General features: G+C 34.2%; 1 protein-coding gene across 1 annotated transcript in view; it reads left to right on the top strand.

The window, feature by feature from the left end:
* LOC107705253 (t-SNARE domain-containing protein 1) overlaps positions 1–19,318 on the top strand; it is a 114,696-nt gene that overhangs the window by 79,845 nt on the left and 15,533 nt on the right. Inside the window, exons 9-10 of the mRNA XM_016508463.1 lie at positions 545–617; positions 10,063–10,145. Of these exons, the coding sequence (XP_016363949.1) occupies positions 545–617; positions 10,063–10,145 (156 nt within the window). The remainder of the gene's footprint in view (positions 1–544; positions 618–10,062; positions 10,146–19,318) is intronic.

The raw sequence follows: 19,318 nt of genomic DNA, 5'->3' as shown, positions 1-19,318 counted from the left end.
ATATATATATATAGTTTTTATTTTAGTTTTAGTATTTTAGGGATATCCAAGTTAATATGCTAAATGGTGTAATTTAAAACCAGTTTAAAGGTGTTAAATTTCTCAGAAATGTTATAATATGCCATGCAATTAAATTTAAATGAATTTATGCCTATTTTTATTTCATTGTAGTTTCTTTGGGGGTCATGAAAATGTATTAAAGCTTTTTTTCTCAGTAATGTTTTAAAATTAATTAATTAATGGACATAGTATATTAGATATAATTAGTATATAGTGTATTTATTATAGCTGATCTACACCCACTTATAAGCATCAACTTCTGTTTATGTGTGATAATGTGTAATTGGTCTTCATTAAGATCTATTTCCTTTCTATCTCTCTACTGCGTTTGTTGTTGTTTAATTTATTTAAAGTATAAATAAGGTAAAAATATATAGAAATACTTTATATATAAAGTATAAACAAAGCATAAAATATCATTTCAGAGTACTGTGATGTTTGCTGTACTCACCTCTGAGCTGCAACCTCTGTTTTGTTTTTGCAGAGAGACATGCTGGACGTCAATCAGATTATGAAGGACTTGGCCAGCATGGTGCATGAACAAGGAGACACCATAGGTGAGATCTTATTTGTGTGTGTATCTGTGTGTGTGTGTGTGTGTGTGTGTGTTCGTGGCTCTGTGTTTCCAGTTAAGAGTCTATTGACTCATCCTTGTTTGTCTGGCCTTTTATTGATAATCACTTCTCCCCCCATATCCATCCCGTAATCCCCTGCTGTGCTGAGGTGAAGTTTCAGAGGGGAGAACAAGACATCACCTTCACCAGCTCAATACATGACAGACAGAGAGCTAGTCTCTACAGGCCTCTGGAGGAGACTAAGATCAGAGAAGATCCTCAAAGATTCAATTTATAGTTAACAGGCAGAGAAAGACAGACCGATATTAAACGGGAAGCATGATTTAGGAGCTGAGTCACTGGTTACATGCAGAAAGCAGGGATAATAGTGTTGTTGCTTACTTGTTTGGAAAATGTTTAGCCTAAACCTTTGACATTTTATCTTGGACACGTCAGCAGTCATGACCTGTCAGTTAAATTTATGAAACCAAGCTGAATACAATCAAACTAGAAAACATTTATTTTATTTTATTTTATTTTATTTTATTTTATTTTATTTTATTTTATTTTATTATTTTATTTTATTTTATTTTATTTTATTTTATTTTATTTTATTTTATTATTTTATTTTATTATTTTATTTTATTTTATTTTATTTTATTTTATTTTTGTATAGTCAGTATTTGATATTTATTTTAAAATTCTAATTTCTCCTATTTTTATATTTAGATTATGTTTTCCATTATATAACACCCAAATCATAAAATTAATAAAATATTTTAAAATATTAAAATTAACTTTCATACTGACCATTATGACACTGAGATGCTTAAATTCACTTGATTTTAGTTTTTAGTGTTTTATTTAGAATTTATTTATGAATACTAGTATAGAATAGAAATAATACAAATTGATTTTAATATCAGCCAACATCAAAACAATTTTTGGCCTTTCTGTATGAGCAAGAATTTTAATATCAGTGGATCTTTAGTGATAAATATTACTGTAAATGGAAATGCTGTATCCTTAACGTTTCTCAAATATTGGGGGCGTGAACCATTACTATGTGGCCCTGCCCACATGCTATGATGTCACACATCAGCATTTATAGTTTTATTTATTTATTTATTTTTGCCTTTTCTGTGCTGAAATATAAATGAAACTGTATGAAAGTCACATGGTTTTCAAAAGATATGAGGGTGAGTAAATGAATTTTTAGGTCTATCCTTTTAAGATTTTTCAGATTTTACATTTATTGCACATTAGTATTTAATTTGCCTCAGTTAATAAATTGCATGTGATTGAAAACTTCAAATATAAAATATTTTATAGAGCTGAATATGAAATGGTTACATAAGATCAGAGACCCTTAGCCGTGGCCTCTCTGTTGGAAAATGCCCATTCCTGTTCTAATTGGTACTCATCCAGCACAGTGTCCTTTCGTCCGGCTGTTTTAATTAATCCTGTGTGTACTGTACATTCAACAGGCCAGATGAGTAAAGATACTATTCCTTCAGGAGAGGTTAAGGACGTGCTTTGCATATTCTTCATCCTAATTTAACACCCTCACAGTCACAATACAACAGCAGCTCAAGGGAAAAGGAGAGAAAATGGAGGAGTTACACAATAAGGAAGGAGTTCACAAGAGAAAAGGGAGATTGAAACTTTCCTTGTCCCCAACTTCCTTCCTCGCACGGACACTTAACATTTACACAGGGAAATGATGTCAGACACGTTGAAGGTTATCACAAGTTATGACTAGCGAAATAACCAGAATCTAGTGGGACACACAATATACAATAAACCACCCAATAACGCTGTTCTGCCCTTTAGAAGGACACTTGAGGATGTAGGTCTATATTTTGTTTTGTTTTCATCTATGCCTTTTTTGGGTCTTCTCATTATGCTACATGCATTACGATTTTCATATTATTTAATTTATTTTATCACCTTCTGGTTTCTCTTCCCCTGTAAACTTTGTTTAAAAGATGATTCATTTGTCCAAACCCAAGCCTATCTAGTCTACTTTTTTAGGTATTCCTGATACTTTTCCACAAAATTATGCCAAGATATCTAATCTTGACCACTCTGCAGGGCAAAATCGCTTATACAATTTGTTGATAAGTCAATACCAGAATGCATCGTGTTGAGGTCTGTTTATTCAAACATTCATAATTATTCATTTAACTATGACAGAGCTAACAAAGGAAAATGTTTGATTATATTTTATTAGACATATTTTATATTCCTATTTCGTATTTTACATACGGAAAATAATAGGAAGCTTCATCCAATTAAAAATTACATTTCACCCAACTTTGCCGTTAGAAATGCTATTTTGCTATTAGAAACAATTGTGAAATTAGTCAAATGTTGCACATCACATAATGAGTGATTCTGGTATACATGTAGAATTCTTAATTTCAGTCTGTTATGTGCAGGGTTGTTAGCATTAAGTAAAATTAAAAATCATTACTTGAAAAAAAAAAAATAATAATAATAATTTATTTAACTTATTACTTATTTTATTTCCTTGCCAAGGCAACATTTCTCTGTACAGTTTAGGTATAAAGTACTAAAATAACCAAAACTAAATAAACTAAAAACTTAAATGTAATACTATATAAAAAATATAAGATATATTTAAAAAAAAAATTAAAATGACAAAAAGCACAACATAATTGTGCTTTTAACAAATTACTAAAACTTGAACTAAAATGAAAATAAAAGCAGAAAATATATAAAAAAAACTCTAATTCAAAATATTAACAAAAACTATATTAGTATACCAAAATAACACTGATTATGAGTTTCCACTTTAGTTGCCTAATTAGACAGTTCACAACAAGTTTTGAAGTCAGCCACATACTGAAAGTTTTCATGAAAATAAAGCCACTCAACTCATACTACGTTCTCTGTTTCAACACACTGAGCACATGCAAGGTCTGAATGGGGGGATTTAGGACATGTGTGCCCCTCCAACTCTCATCTTTCATATCCCAAAGATTTGATTTTTCCCTTTAAAGCCACAGATTAAGAATGAAATGAAAGCTGCTATTCTTCATGTGGTCGTGATATGTTTCTGGAGATATGCCCTCTTGCAGAGTCACTCTCTTAGACCATGATTTTGAAGTGTGTGAGATTGTTTACAGCAACATATGCACATGCAAACATTTCATAAATGCCTATCAGAAAACTATATTGGCGTTTGGAAAACAACATCCAGGCGTGATGTTTTCAAGAGGTCTTCCTTGTAGGGTTGCAAGGCCAGAACAAAAGCCTGTTCTGTTTTGCTCAGAGTCCATTAGAGTTTAAAGAGCCTGAAATAGAAGTGGCTAAATTGCTCTTTGCCTTTGTATCCAGGATGTTTATTAGGAGGTGGATGTGAATAAAGTCTCTGTGGATAGCCGTGATTGGAGGGGTGGAGTTAGGACAGAGGAGGCAAGTAAACTGATGCAGGAAGTTTGGATTTGTGCTTTTAGCACAGCCTTATGGAAAGGTGAGCTTTATGATAAAGCCAGAAAAAAGTCGTGACACGTACCTGAATGAAACGGGTCGTGCTGTGCTATTAGTTTTCCAGTGACAAAAGTACATGCAAAAAACTGTTATTTTAAAAAAAGGTTTTTTTTACTATATATATATGTGTGTGTGTGTGTGTGTGTGTGTGTGTGTGTGTGTGTGTGTGTATATAGTTATAAACATTTATTTATTATTATTTTTTTAATTATTTATTTATTTATCATTTATTGAAATCATGTTAAATTTGTGAAGTATATTTAATTTGCATTGGGATTACATGAATAATTTTCATTGGTCATAATCAAATGCATGGAAATACTGATCCAGACAGTTGGAAAAGGATTCAAATTGTATTATTATTATTATTATTATGCCTATGAAATTTATTTAGTACACTACTATATTAAAATATAGACATTTATTTATGTCTTGTATGCCAGGTAAAAAGCTCAATAGCCAATATTTAGTGAAAACTGTATGATAAATTATATATAAATTGTATTGTAATTTGTTTGTCAGTTTGGCAAATTCGATTGACCAACTTGAACATGAGCAAAATCTCATGAACTTTTTTTTTCATCACACGAAATTCTCGATCGCACAGACTCCTATTAAAATTATTTTGCCCACAAAATTTTGCAGAGCAGCAGGAGATGCGACTGCACCTTTAAAGTAGCATGACGATGTTAGCATGACTAAATTAAGTTTATTCATATTATTTTAAATATAGAAATTTGTTTAATTGTTCATCTCGTGCTGTGTCGTGCATGTTACTTCCATGTTAGCCTTTCCTCAAGGGTGCTTGTATTGTGTGCCACAGCTGTCTAACACCGTAGTCAGCACTGGTGCCGTTCTGTTTATTTACTGCTTTAGCAATGCTTAAGGTTATCTGTGTACATAGTGTGTCTATTAATTCTGTAAAGAGGTGATATGATTCTGTGGCTATGAATGCTAAATTATGTTTCAGACTAATTGGGTGTTTGTTTTACAGCTCAGCTTTGTGCCTCCCTAATTGGTTGATTCTTTAATTATTTCTAGCCTAATGTTTTCAGGAGAATTCACTGTGCGCACGTGCGTGTGTTCGAGTCAGTAGTGACCAACTGAGGAGTCTCTAGATAAGAGCTCGTCAAGCCTGTTCATTTAGAGTCATTATAACGTATGTCCCTGTAATTCTTCGATGAATTGAGGATGATGGAAATTAAAAAAGCAACCATTGCATTGTGTTTACAGAGGCTGTTTGCCCATGTTTGGCAGTCGATAAGGTTATATTACACAGAGCAGGACTCTGCATATAAAAAGCTGAATTAAAAGAGGAACAAGAGCTGGTGTGATTCAGCTAGTTTAAAGCACAAACAGTACTGGCCTTTTTGGACCCCAGTTTTACACACTTCATCTGCAGTCATCTGTTTGCAGCTGAGCTAGTTATGCATTATGGTTAATGGTACATCTTTTATCAATTGTTTAAGACATTTTGTTTAGTTAGTGAATTAAAAATGAAACCAAACAATAGTTATGTTCCAAAATCTAGCTTACTTAGCAAAACCTGCTTAGCTAGACAATGTTTTTGAGCTTTATCCTGAGGTGAAGCCAGCTTGAAACAATATGTAGCGTAATTATGTTGGCGTATAAGATAACACATACTTTGTGGATAATAAGACAATCCCAGAACTCGCTGTGACAAGAAAGTTTTAGAAAGGTTTGGCCTTTCTAAAGGCTAAAACCTATGGAGTCTATGGAAATATCAAATACTTTTTATTTGGAACTGAAACATTTTAATTGATACAAATATATAATCTTAAACTGATTGTTCACAAAATATTTGTGTGCTATATTTTTGTATTTCTAGAGTATCAAGTCATTAGCCTAGCGTTGGTAACATCAGATACAATCATTATGTCTAACAGTCATTATGTCTAAATTGATTTTCAACAATAATGCATGAACTGTTCAAGACAAGTAAAAAAAAAAAAAATCCTATGGCATTTTATTTAAAATACATTTATTGCATACTTCAAATCCATTATTTATTAACGTATCACTTAAGACTGATTAATATAAAATTATAATGAAACTTTATTTGGAGTTATCTTTATTGTACAATGCACATTTCTTAATATTATTCCTAAAATGTATTTGAAATACATTTATTTTTTGCTAAGTATACTACAAATACATTTACATATTTATGTATTAATAATAATAAAAAACCTGCAATTGTACTTTTGGTATACTAAACTGGTATACTTTAAGTCTGCTAAACTGGAACAACTCATTTTGTGCTTAATGCATTTTAATTGTGCGGAAGTAGTGCTGAATTCCAACTAAAGATATACTGCAGTATATGTGATTTTTATGCTTAAAAATATATTCACTAGGGAAACCTACCATGACTTGTTAAGCGATTGTATGTGGTGCTGTAGAATCCATAAATGAGTGTTTTTAACTTATTTTTGTTTTAATATTTTTTTTATTTGAGAAGAGAGGCAGCCAATCAGAGATGTTGCTGTTATTATTCAAACAAAGCACCAAGAAAAAAGAAGAAGCCAACAGCACTTAAAAGTGACCGCCCATTCACATGAAGCATTGCAGCATATCCCTGAACTATCAAATATTTGTAAATATTTTAATATTTTGCACAAAATATAATTTATAATCAGTGACTATAAGTAAATAGTTTAATATCATTTCAGCTGCAATCTGCAATGCTTTATGGGACATAATTAACCATTCTCTCCCTAAAATAATTTAAATGTCCGGTCTGATTTTTCAAGTATTCTTTGCTTAAAATCAATTTGTAATTTTATATTCAGAGTTGTTTGGTTTGGTTCCTGGCCTAACACTCTTTTTAGCAGAATATTTTGACATTTCTATGGGGGGAAATTAATTGGGAAGAATCCTTCTGTATCCAACGCTGTTGAAAAAAAATGGGTGGCCACCATGGAGCTCTATTGAAATCATCTGAATCTCTTGTGCGCTTCATGTGAGAAGTCATTTGTGCCATGTACATGAGTGACAGTTTACAGAGTTGCAATGAAAAGTGCTTCAAATCATTCGCTTATAAAGTTCCATTACAGTTGGGATGCTGCTGTAGAAAATAGCTGTTTTTGTAGACCGTAAACAGTGAGGTGACTTTTGGAACAGCGTCGCTCAAGAGCTTTGATAAAAATCCATTTAGAATGTCTTTTTGACACAAGTGACACTAATAAGAGGTTGGTTGCCCTGTGGGGTGTGTTTAGCAGACATGGCTGATGATTCATCAAGCACAGGGCCTTCTTTTCAGTTTCGCTATTGAAATATTGATTGATAAGTCTCCGTATGATGTCTCATCTCCCTTCAGTGTTTCTAAATCAGCCATTTCTCATTTCCACCCAGATTCTCTGTGCCTATATTGGTAGTAGATGACAGGCCAGTAGTCTCAGATGGAGACAGAAGAAATGTTCACGCTGGGAAGGTTATATTGGTCACTGGAGTAGATACTGAGCGTTTTCTGAATACCGTGCGGCCCACGCACGCTTTCAGATATTGCTTTGTGTAAACTTTGGTTTGTTTGTTCCCGTCTGAAACAATCGAGACCATATTCTTGCTATTTTTCACTTTTGTGACTCAATGAATCTCGTTGATCAGGCACCTCCACCTGAGAACGGGCTTGTGATAACAAGAACTAAACGGGGAACTATGATGTGGTACAACAGCTCCTACAGGTTTAATTATACCAGAGAGCAACTGCGCTCCACCCAGCTCATTTAAAACGGGCAATTTAGCTGTTACCAGAAATAGAAAGAAACATGGGGTTGAGATGAATCCGAGTCAGGAAGGTGGGATGAAAGATTACAAGTTGATAGCATGTTGGAGCTCTTGTTAATCCTTTAAAATTCCATCTAACAGAATGATGGATTAAAAAATAGAGAAAATATACACTTATAGACAAATACACTTTCCCACACAGGTTTCCAGCTACTTTCCATGCAAACCCTCCCCTTCCACATCTCATGGTGACGGCGGAGACCAGCACCAAATCAAATCAGAGAAAGATAAACAAAACCTCATTAGTTCCTCCAGCTAGGCGGAGGTGAGGTCTACAGTGTTCCCCTCAGCTGAGCCTGCCCTGCTTTAACCCCACTGTAACTTTCCCGCTTCTGCTTTCGTTCTGCTCTCTTGTGTGGTGAACCGCACATTTGTTTTTAATTGGGAAGGGAATTGACTTTGCATTTGAATCAATGCTCTCACTTGCTAGTATAAGTACATGTGCATTGGAACAAGACAACTCATTTGGATTATTCAAAGTTAATAATTGGCTGACTTTCCTGCGAATTAAGGAAGCAAGGACATAACCGAGTCTTTGTGTGTTTCTAGCTGATTATCATACAGTATGTGTGTTTCTAAGCACAATTCTCTGCGGAAAATGTCTTTTTGTCATGAATTTCTGAACAGAATATTAGCTAATCTTCTTTTGGTACCGTGAGAGATGTCACAACTATTTGTATATGCTTTTATACTAGATATTGCCTAATACACAAATGGTCTATAACCATTAAAATATATTTAAAGTACTTTCACAGATTTTTTTTTTTTCTTTTAATAAAAATTATTTCACAGACCAATAATGCAGTAAATGCTTCCTAAAACAATGTAGAATTGAGTCTTAATAATCCATGGGCACAAGTGCATCCTGTTTATGAAAGACTAATTATTTTAATGGAGAGCATATAATTATAATTCACCTAAAAATGAATAGTCTGCCATTATTTGCTCATCTTCATATGACACCAAAACAATTTCTGTTTTCAGTTCTGTTGTAGTAATTGAATGCAATGCATTATTTAAGATTAAAAAAAAGATTACCAGTGAATAATGACTTAAATTTGGACTGTTTCCCACACAAACGTATCATATGGCTACTTTTTTAATGTTTATTTTTATTAAATTAATATTTATTGGATAATTATTTAATAAATCCTATAATTTCTATATTAATATTTAATTTGATCATTTTATCATATTGCTTCTTTTGGCCCTTAACAGTCCATGATTTCTTTGAATGATGTTGTGTGGCATCTATACTGAAAATAAATAAATAAATAAATAATAGCATGCAGGTTTGGAACAATATGAGGGTGAGTAAATAATGGCATTTTTTAAATTCTTGTCATGAACGCAAACAAGGTTTCAGTGAATAACAACTTAAACTTGGGCTGTTTCCCAAACAAAGTTATCATATGTCTTCAGAACGTTTTTTTTATATATATTTATTATACTGATATTTTATTAAAGTATTTATTTAATAATTTGTCTTTTTATATTAATATTTATTTTTTGAATTCATTTTATCATTATATTTTAATTTTATTATATTATATTAATTCAATAATATTTTATCCTTTTAATTCAATTTTATAATTTTATGTTATTTATTTTGGCCCTTAACAGTCCCTAATCACTATGAACTATGTTGTTGTATGGCATCGCTACAGAAAAAATAATAGCATGTAGGTTTGGAACAAAATGAGGGTGAGTAAATAATAACAGAAATTTCATTTTTGGCCGAACTCTTTCTTTCAACATGGTCTTTTGTGATGATGGTGTGTAGGGGACCACAAAATGCAGTGCAGCTTCAGTTTTTGGCAGCATCAACATTTTGCTCTGTTGAGGGCACTTTGCTCTCTAATCTCTTTCTCCCTGGGAAAGGGAACATGAATGAGAGAGTGGGCATGTTTATAAAGGTGCTCTGGTACACTGTGTGCTTGGACAATCTTCTTTTTTTTGTGAGTGTGTATGAGTGAGTCACACATTCTCTCATGAAGTTTAAGGTTTCATGTATATGGGCTGAAAATCATCTCTGACAGAACATCCTGAACGCATTGTAACATTTTGTACATCAAAACACGATGATGACAACAACAATAACAATGCTTGTTTTCTCTCTTTACAGACAGCGTTGAAGACTACATTCAGACCACCTCATCACACGTGGAATCAGCCAATCAGGAGCTTGCAAAAGCCAGTCATTATCAGGTATGTTATTGACTTATTGGAAAGCTATTGCTTTGATAGCTGCATTAAGGTACACAAAAAGCAGTTTGGTATGTAAACAGAGTCTCTCTGAAACAGTCTTTGAACACAATTATTGTAGCAGGTTTGTTTATTAGTTTCAGTTGACATCACACAGTGAGATTTTCAACATGCTGTCATTCATTAGCTGCTCACTTCAGTAATCACCCTTCACCAATTACCTGACGGGTAGACCATAAGCCCATTTGAAAATTAAAATGTGTCATTGATTGTTCTCAAGCTCTGTTTGAGTATTAAGTATTGTGTGTGTGTAGAAACAAAATGGCTGTATTACAACTTTGTTTGCTCTGATGCCATGCATGTCATAATTGGCACAGTTAGTGGACTTTTTGTAATCAAAAATGACTTTCATTCAAAATATTTCTGTCATGACAACTCTTGGAGTGTTTAGCATGGTAACAGACATTGCAATGTTAATGTGTTTGGTCTTGGTGGAATAGATCTGCTATGCTGCTGCTGCTGTGGCAGAGCAAGTACAGAGACTTGCTACTGCAAATACATCCACAGATATGCTGCTGTGAGCATGTAGGATATACTGCTGCTGCACATAGGGCATATATGAAATAGTCCCTGTGTATAACTTACATGAAATTACCCTGTAGCAGATCTATACAGGTGGAGCTGGGGAAGGTGGAGGATTTCTGAAATGCGCTGCAACTGCTGCAGCAAGCACTAGCCACGTATTTGAATGTTGAGCAGCAAGCTCATTGGCTGCTGATGTGAAAAGAAAGCTTCCCCATATGAATGATGATGTAATTAGATCAGATTGAGTTCGAACTTGTCGGCTTGCACCATCTAGAGTTTCATGACAGAACTTGGTATTTATTTCAAACCTATGTTGCTAGTGCCAATTTCAGCTTTAACATGATGGATCCAAACTCTGATACATATGATAAATTAGTTATTAAATGTGCAGTAATACACTTTGCCTTTTGTGTTGCCGCATTTTATTGCTCATTGAACAAGTTTAGACAATTGTTATCTTAATTTGTGTCACCTAAGAGATGGAAAGGTAGTGATAGAGGTAAAAAAGGACATAATTAAAATAGTCCATGTGACATCAGTGGTTCAACCGTAATGTTATGAAGCTGCAAGAATACTTTTTGTGTGCAAAGAAAACAAAAATAACAACTTTATTCAACAATTTCTTCTCTTCCATGTCAGTCTTCGACGCTCGTTCATGAGAGTACCACAATGCATCAGTGTGGTGCTGCTGACACAGGAGCCGGCGTTCTATTTTCTTTTCTATTTTCTATTTTCTTTGCGCACAAATAGTATTCTCGTAGCTTCATAACATTATGGATGAACCACTGATGTCACATGGACTGTTTTAATGATGTCCTTACTACCTTTCTGGGCCTTAAACGTGTTAGTTGCGTTGCTGTCTATGCATCATATCAAAAATATTTTACCATACTTATGCTTTGACTTTTTTTTTATTTATTCCTGTCTGATTAGAGCAGTTGGTGTTTAAATGTGGCCTTTCACATAGTTCCTGTCTGAGATTCACAATTCTACCCGTTCACCGATTCCTATCCATGTGAGTTTGTGTGTGGCAAAGCAATGTCCCAAACGGGTGCTTTAGCATTCCTCTCTTGGCCGTAGTTTTCTCGCCTCTTCCTTCCTCCACTTACAAGAGTGCAAGGGAGTAAATGAGTGAGTAGCAACAGCTTTTGGATTAATTGTCATTTCATTATCTCAAGGAGAGCTCAGCCGTGACCAAACTCACGCAGAGCAATTTAGCACTTCGCCAGTCCTGCTGCCGCCCACCCTGAGGGGAGGAGGGAAGCACCTGGCTTAGGGCGCTACCCTGTTTCTTTTCGAACATCTCCCATAAACCCACACTGTTGAACATTACACACACAAGTCAATTAAAAATAGCAAGTCATTTTCTTTCCATGGACCAAAATGTCAGTTAGCCGAACGCAGGAAATAGATGGAATCTATAATCAATCAAGCTAAAAGCAGTTCCTCTCCACCCATGGAAGGTCTGTAAGTGACAAGAATGATGTTGTATCAGCCCCATCAGAGTTCAATGGAGCATGATGGAACATGATTGTTCATTACCATGCTGCTGCTCCAAACTCTAAACTCAAATGAACAGACACTGAAGAGAGTTCACACCATAACACACAGACTCCAGACTTCATTTACCATTACTCATTTTCTCACTCTCTCCATTACAAGCCCTTTTTTTTTTTTTTTTTTTTTTTTTTTTTTTGATGTGGAAATTTGCTTTACTGGAGACTCTTAACTAAGTGAACCTTAGATAAGTTTATTCAATTCAGAGCAAAGGTCGGTGTTTTACAATTATGTCCCTTTTCCTGTAAGTAGAAATACTGCATTCATAATTGGACAAAGTTTATAATTGACTAACGTACATTTAAACACAATATTTTTTGTGCGAATTCTGAGACACAGGAGAGCCTTTGTGTGTCTCTGAGGTAGACATAGCAGTGGTGTTTCATTCCTGAATTAATCCTTTTTTTTCGTATTCTTGTACAAATCATTTGAACAAAAGCTTCAATGACGCAAATACAGTCGATTGTTTTGTTACTGATAGAATGAGCAATTTTGAATGACTCAGAATTAATCAATGACTGACTCATAAAGACTGCATATACTATATGTCACTATACTCATATAAATAAACAGTATCATTAAAAGTTTCATTCATTAATTTATTATTATATTTTTATTGATTTATTTTTTTTTAATAGAAGACTCTTATTCTCACCAAAGCTGCATTTATTTAATCCAAGAACTGCGATATTTTAAAATATTATTAACATTTAAAATAACGAATTTCTATTTTAATATATTTTAAAATGTAATTTACTCCTGCGATGACAAAGCTAAATTCTCAGCAGCCATTACTCCAAAGTCCAGTCTTCAGTGTTGCATGATCCTTCAGAAATCATTTTAATATGCTGATTTGGTGCTAAAAAAAACATTAATTATTATCAATTTTAAAAACAGTTGCGCTGCCTAATATTTTTTGGAAACCATGATACATGTTTTTCAGGATTCTTTGATTAATTTGAAATATATATATTTTTTGTAACAGTGTGAAAGTCTTTACAGTCACTTTTGATAGTATAAAAGGATGTGTGTATAAAAATAAAGTGCTTTTTAAAGTGTGAGAAAACATATGATTAGTAAATAGTGTGCTATAGCGTGCATGATTAAAAAAAAAAGAAAAAGAAAAAAAAAACTCCTAGACCATAATACAGGCAAACATATGTGTACTAGAAGGGACATAGTAATCTAGTAAAAACCAATAGCTTAACCACTGTTGTGCAACAAATGTATTCGCATTTTTCACAGATTATTGCTTACACATTTCTCATATCTGGTGTGTGGAAAATGTCTTTGTGTGAGTGTGTGCGCATGTGGACTGTGTTAGGCTGTATTTATGTCAGTTGGATGATCTTGTGGCCTGTAGAGTGTGACAGTGAGCGGGGTGTTGGATTATTTTTTGCTATCTGCTTCTACGAAAGCCACATGCTGTCCCGATTGCATTGAATCCATGCAGACCAGACGGCTTATTTGTGTGCCCAGAGCAGATTCACTGCTTCAACATACCCTCCATAACCCTCCCTGCCACACACACACACAAAAACATAAGAGAGCCAAAGCGTGATCTAAGGGGGCCGAATGAAATTTAATTTATTAGTATCACTGCTACTGTTGTGGATACTTAGGGTTGGGGGCTTGATGATACCTTAAATCATGCAGTTTGTTGAGGAGAGGAGTGCTGTTACTTTTCTGAGTGCTCAGACTTTTGATTTTTGCCTAGTAGACGATAAAATGGGCAAAAAATTGATTGACTTATAGTGAATATATAGTCATATTTGGAGACCACTATACACTGTATTGACTTGGCAACAACCAAGATCCTCTGCAGTGAAAGGGTGCCATCAGAATTAGAGTTCAAACAGCTGATAAAAACATCACAATAATCAATAAGTAATCCACATAACTCCAGTCCATTTATTAACATATTACAAAGTGAAAAGCTGCGTGTTTGAAAAATCGAATCCATCATTAATGCATTTGAACTCTAAACTGTCGCTTCTGGACAAAATATGAGTCCAAAATTCATAGTAACTCTTCCCCCATTGAAAAAGTCCATCCCGCGTTGTAATTTCACATCAAAATCCACCGACATACGTATTTGTCTAGAACTGTTCTGGACTGTTTTCACTTGTAAACAGTGCTCTATTTGTGCATATTTCTCCCCTGATTCAGACGAGATGGCTTTTTCACTTGAGAAAGCAATATTATAGACAGAGGACCGAAGTTAAAAAGATCTTAATTTTTGATTTTTTTTAAGTACAAACACGCATCTTTTGTGGATTATTGTAATGTTAATGCATTTGAACTCTAAACTGTCGCTTCTGGACAAAATATGAGTCCAAAATTCATAGTAACTCTTCCCCCATTGAAAAAGTCCATCCCGCGTTGTAATTTCACATCAAAATCCACCGACATACGTATTTGTCTAGAACTGTTCTGGACTGTTTTCACTTGTAAACAGTGCTCTATTTGTGCATATTTCTCCCCTGATTCAGACGAGATGGCTTTTTCACTTGAGAAAGCAATATTATAGACAGAGGACCGAAGTTAAAAAGATCTAAATTTTTGATTTTTTTTTAAGTACAAACACGCATCTTTTGTGGATTATTGTAATGTTTTTATCAGCTGTTTGGACTCTCATTCTGACGGCAACCATTCATTGCATGACTTATAGTGAATATATAGTCATATTTGGAGACCACTATACACTGTATTGACTTGGCAACAACCAAGATCCTCTGCAGTGAAAGGGTGCCATCAGAATTAGAGTTCAAACAGCTGATAAAAACATCACAATAATCAATAAGTAATCCACATAACTCCAGTCCATTTATTAACATATTACAAAGTGAAAAGCTGCGTGTTTGAAAAATCGAATCCATCATTAATGCATTTGAACTCTAAACTGTCGCTTCTGGACAAAATATGAGTCCAAAATTCATAGTAACTCTTCCCCCATTGAAAAAGTCCATCCCGCGTTGTAATTTCACATCAAAATCCACCGACATACGTATTTGTCTAGAACTGTTCTGGACTGTTTTCACTTGTAAACAGTGCTTTATTTGTGCATATTTCTCCCCTGATTCAGACGAGATGGCTTTTTCACTTGAGAAAGCAATATTATAGACAGAGGACCGAAGTTAAAAAGATCTTAATTTTTGATTTTTTTTAAGTACAAACACGCATCTTTTGTGGATTATTGTAATGTTTTAATCAGCTGTTTGGACTCTCATTCTGACGGCAACCATTCATTGCGGAGGATCCACTTGTGATGTAATGCTAAATTTCTCCAAATCAGTTTCGATGAGGAAACAAACTCATCTACAGAACTACAAATTTTCATTTTTGGGTGAACTATTGCTTTAAAAGCTACTTGGAACACCTTAAAAATCACATAGCAATGCCCTGACAACATTTTTTAATGATGAAGCATCACTCGCATTTTCTCCGGAATGTTTAAAATGTATTTACATTCAGTATTTGAATTAGCGGTGCATTTTCTACTCTCTTGTTGTTTAAAAATTGGTGCAAGAATCAAAAAAGGCCTGTTCTGTAGTTTACTCATTCTTTGCAAGTGTAATTCTCCTCTTGTTGAAAGTTTGTCAGGATTGTTTAATGAATGCAGAAAGCAGCTGATCAGTGCTGTGTCATGCTGTGATCAGGCACAGCAATGCAAATCAATCATGCAGTGTAATTTAGGTAATGGTGATGAATGGAGTTTAGCTGGTGGTGATGACTGCCACATAGGCCTGTCTGTAATATTGGAGCTGAAGTGGAATGAATATGTATGTGAATGAGGGGATGTTGTGGAGAGTTTAGCACAGGAGCATTATTCTCCATGAGTTGGAATGTGGCAACCGGCCAACTTGCCAAAGTCGCTGCTGCTAATGCTACTCTACTGTACAGTACTACGATACAGTGATTAAATCATGGAGATACTGTGGTACTTTTAAGGATGTTAACTGATACTGATAGCTGATAAATATTATATAATATAAAATATATTATATAATTTGTGATGGTCACAGCAGGCTCTCTGTCTGGTATCCCCTGACAATTATATAATATAAAATAATATATTAAAATATAATATGAATGTATTATAACATAATATGACACATTTAATTGTATGTATATATAATTAGATATATGCAGATATTAACCAATACTGATATAATATAATATAATATAATATAATCATTTTTCATTCTTTAGATTAATTATTCCTTTAAATAATTAGTTAGTTAGGGTGCAAATTCATGTTGACTTTGAAGTTTAAAGTTTTTTTACTACTTACTGGTCTGTTTATTATATAATTATTCTTAATGACTTATTAATGAAAGTTGATACAAAATGCTGCCTTTTTAAAATGATCAACAACAAACTTTTCATTAACTGTCCCTGAACAATTATTTTAAAGCAGCTGCTTCAATCTCTGCTTTACAAAAAGTGTAATTCAAACATTTGGCAGTTTAGACACATCGAAATAAAATAATTTGCTCATCCTCTCAGGTTTATGTAGGGTGGCAGGATCAAGGTGCAACTTTAAAACCTTCCTTGTTCATCTTTAACGCTTTCTTCCATGGAGCTTTCACACACTTGTGTACATCAGCCTGAGGCAGAGAAGGACTCGTGTTTGCCAAAGGCTAAACTGCAAAGTGGGGACCTCAAGTTCCTGTTTATTTGCTGTGTCTTTTAAACATCATAATCAGGAATACTTGGATTATGAATTTTTATGTAAATTGTGCATAAGCCGATTACAAGCCAGGCAGTGGCAGCGCAAACATTATTTATTTTATGGACCTTCAATTTTCTGAGCAGATGAGATAAAGGCAGAATAATATTATGTGGGTAATCATCATGCTGCGTTATTATGAAATTATAAAGACGTTTCTCATGTCACACAAGGTAAATGACTCTCTCCCCCTCTCTCTCTCTTAAAACAAATGTCATTCTGTTTCTCGTGAAAATTTGATGTCCACCTATGTGACTCAAATGCATTAAAGTGAAATTTGCTGCATTGTTCAGGGTTTGTTACAGGAGTTAATTTAGTTGAGTTTCTGGTGCAGAGGTTAGCAGATATGTTCCACCCTTTTTCATGGCTGGAAATCCATTTGTGGTCACATGACAAGTTTGTCCAGCAGAAATATTATGTTGCATATGCCCTCATGTAATAGTCTATTACAAGTGGAAAAATTTACAGTTTTCCATATGTTAAATCTAATGTGGAATCATAATAATTCAGGAAAAAGACCAATACTTAAATCACCTTTTGAGGTAGTTCTCCCATCCAGCCACTAGGTGACTTGAATAGTAAAGTAGTTCCAACGCTATCTCACGACCAATTCGTATGTATTTTACGAGGTGGCTAACCTCACTTGTACGATTTTGTACAATATGCGACGGATAGGTTAGGGGCAGGGTTAGGGCTAGGTCAATTCTTACGAATTGGGAAACTCGTCAAATATTTACAATTTAGCAAAAGTCGTATTAATTTATACCCCGTAAAATATGTATGAAATGCCATGAGATTGGGTTGGTAGTTCTGATAAAGCTCATAACAATTAAAGGAATAGTTCACCCAAAAATACTGTTACAATTTAATCACACATGAACGACTTTCTTTTGTCAGCTTAATAAACAAAAAGCACTCATGTCATGTCAAGGCAAAAATGTGACAGACTGTTTCTAATTTAGTAAAGCATATACATTTTTTGAGACTACCTCAATTTTTTTTTTTTTTAAGAAATTAAAACATATTTACCAAGGACGCAATAAATTGGTCACAAGTGACAGTAACGACATTGTTATACAATATTTCTATTTCAAATAAACGCTGTTTTTTTACTTTAAAATTATACTGAAAAGAAAAGTATCATGGTTTCATCAAAAATTGTATCAGCACAACTGCTTTAAATATCGATAACAATAAGAAATGTGTCTTACGCACCAAAGCAGCATGTTAAAATGATTTCTGAAGGATCATGTGAAACTGAAGACTTGGCGAAATGATGCTGAAAATTCAGATTTGCAGACAGACATATAAAATAATTTTAAGATATATTAAAATTAGAAAGTCATTATTTTAAATTGTGATACTATTTCACAATATTACTGTTTTTAATGTGTTTTTGGTGAGCCTTGGTGAGCATGAGACTTTTCAAAAACATGAAAAAATTTAAGATTACCAAACCCAAAATTTTGAGCAGTAGTGTATTGGTGTACAATACAATATGGTATAATTTGCATTTCTCTACAATTCAAATCAAAGTCAAAAACTTTAAGAACTAAATCAAAGCTTCTAATGAAATCATCAATGCATATTCATACAGTACTTTAATCATTTATAGGACTACCCTTTGAAAAACTTTTTCAATATCAAGGTGCTTTAGTTTTAGTGCTTCTACAGCAGCTTGGCTAAATTGGGTACATGGAAAGAGAGAAAATTAATTTCCCTTTTCCTTTTCTCTCCTCTCGCCGGCACTTCACTCCATCAGCTTTCTTTTTATCCTTAAGTCATTTTCCCTTTCTCTTTCTCACTCTGTGAACGTCTGCACTCTCCATCTCCACCTCATTTCCCCACCGCAGCATCAGGAAAAATTCAAGCTCCGAAATGGAGCAACAGTTGTATTGTCACCTAAAGCTTTTTTGTTCCCTTTTTTACCTGATTTATTTTCCTGTTTTCTCTGAATGACAGAGCATGCCTGGGATAACACAGAGTGAAAATCAGCGCAGAGAGACTGTATGCTGAGTGATAGAGCAAACTGGGGGGGAGAGAGAAAGTTTATAAGGCGCGGTTTTGGAGAAATGTAAGAAAGAAGCGAGGGAATCTGTGGTGACCAGCTGCAAGAGAGGAGATAGCAGAGAGAGGCTTTTAATTCCCAATTCCTACAGAGCCTTTGAAAATTACCAATCTTCTTATCACAGACGCAGGGCTGCTTATGCAAATTGTTGTGGAGTGGAACGTTTAAACGGAAAATTACTCGACAGCAGTTTTTTTTTCTGCCTCCTTCTCCCCCCCCCCCCCCCCCCACATG

The sequence above is a fragment of the Sinocyclocheilus rhinocerous genome, unplaced genomic scaffold, assembly GCF_001515625.1.
Source record: "Sinocyclocheilus rhinocerous isolate Xijiao unplaced genomic scaffold, SAMN03320098_v1.1 scaffold222, whole genome shotgun sequence".
Lineage (NCBI taxonomy): Eukaryota > Metazoa > Chordata > Actinopteri > Cypriniformes > Cyprinidae > Sinocyclocheilus > Sinocyclocheilus rhinocerous.
The sequence above is the reverse complement of the archived record's forward strand: the minus strand, read 5'-3'. Positions and strand labels throughout refer to the sequence as shown.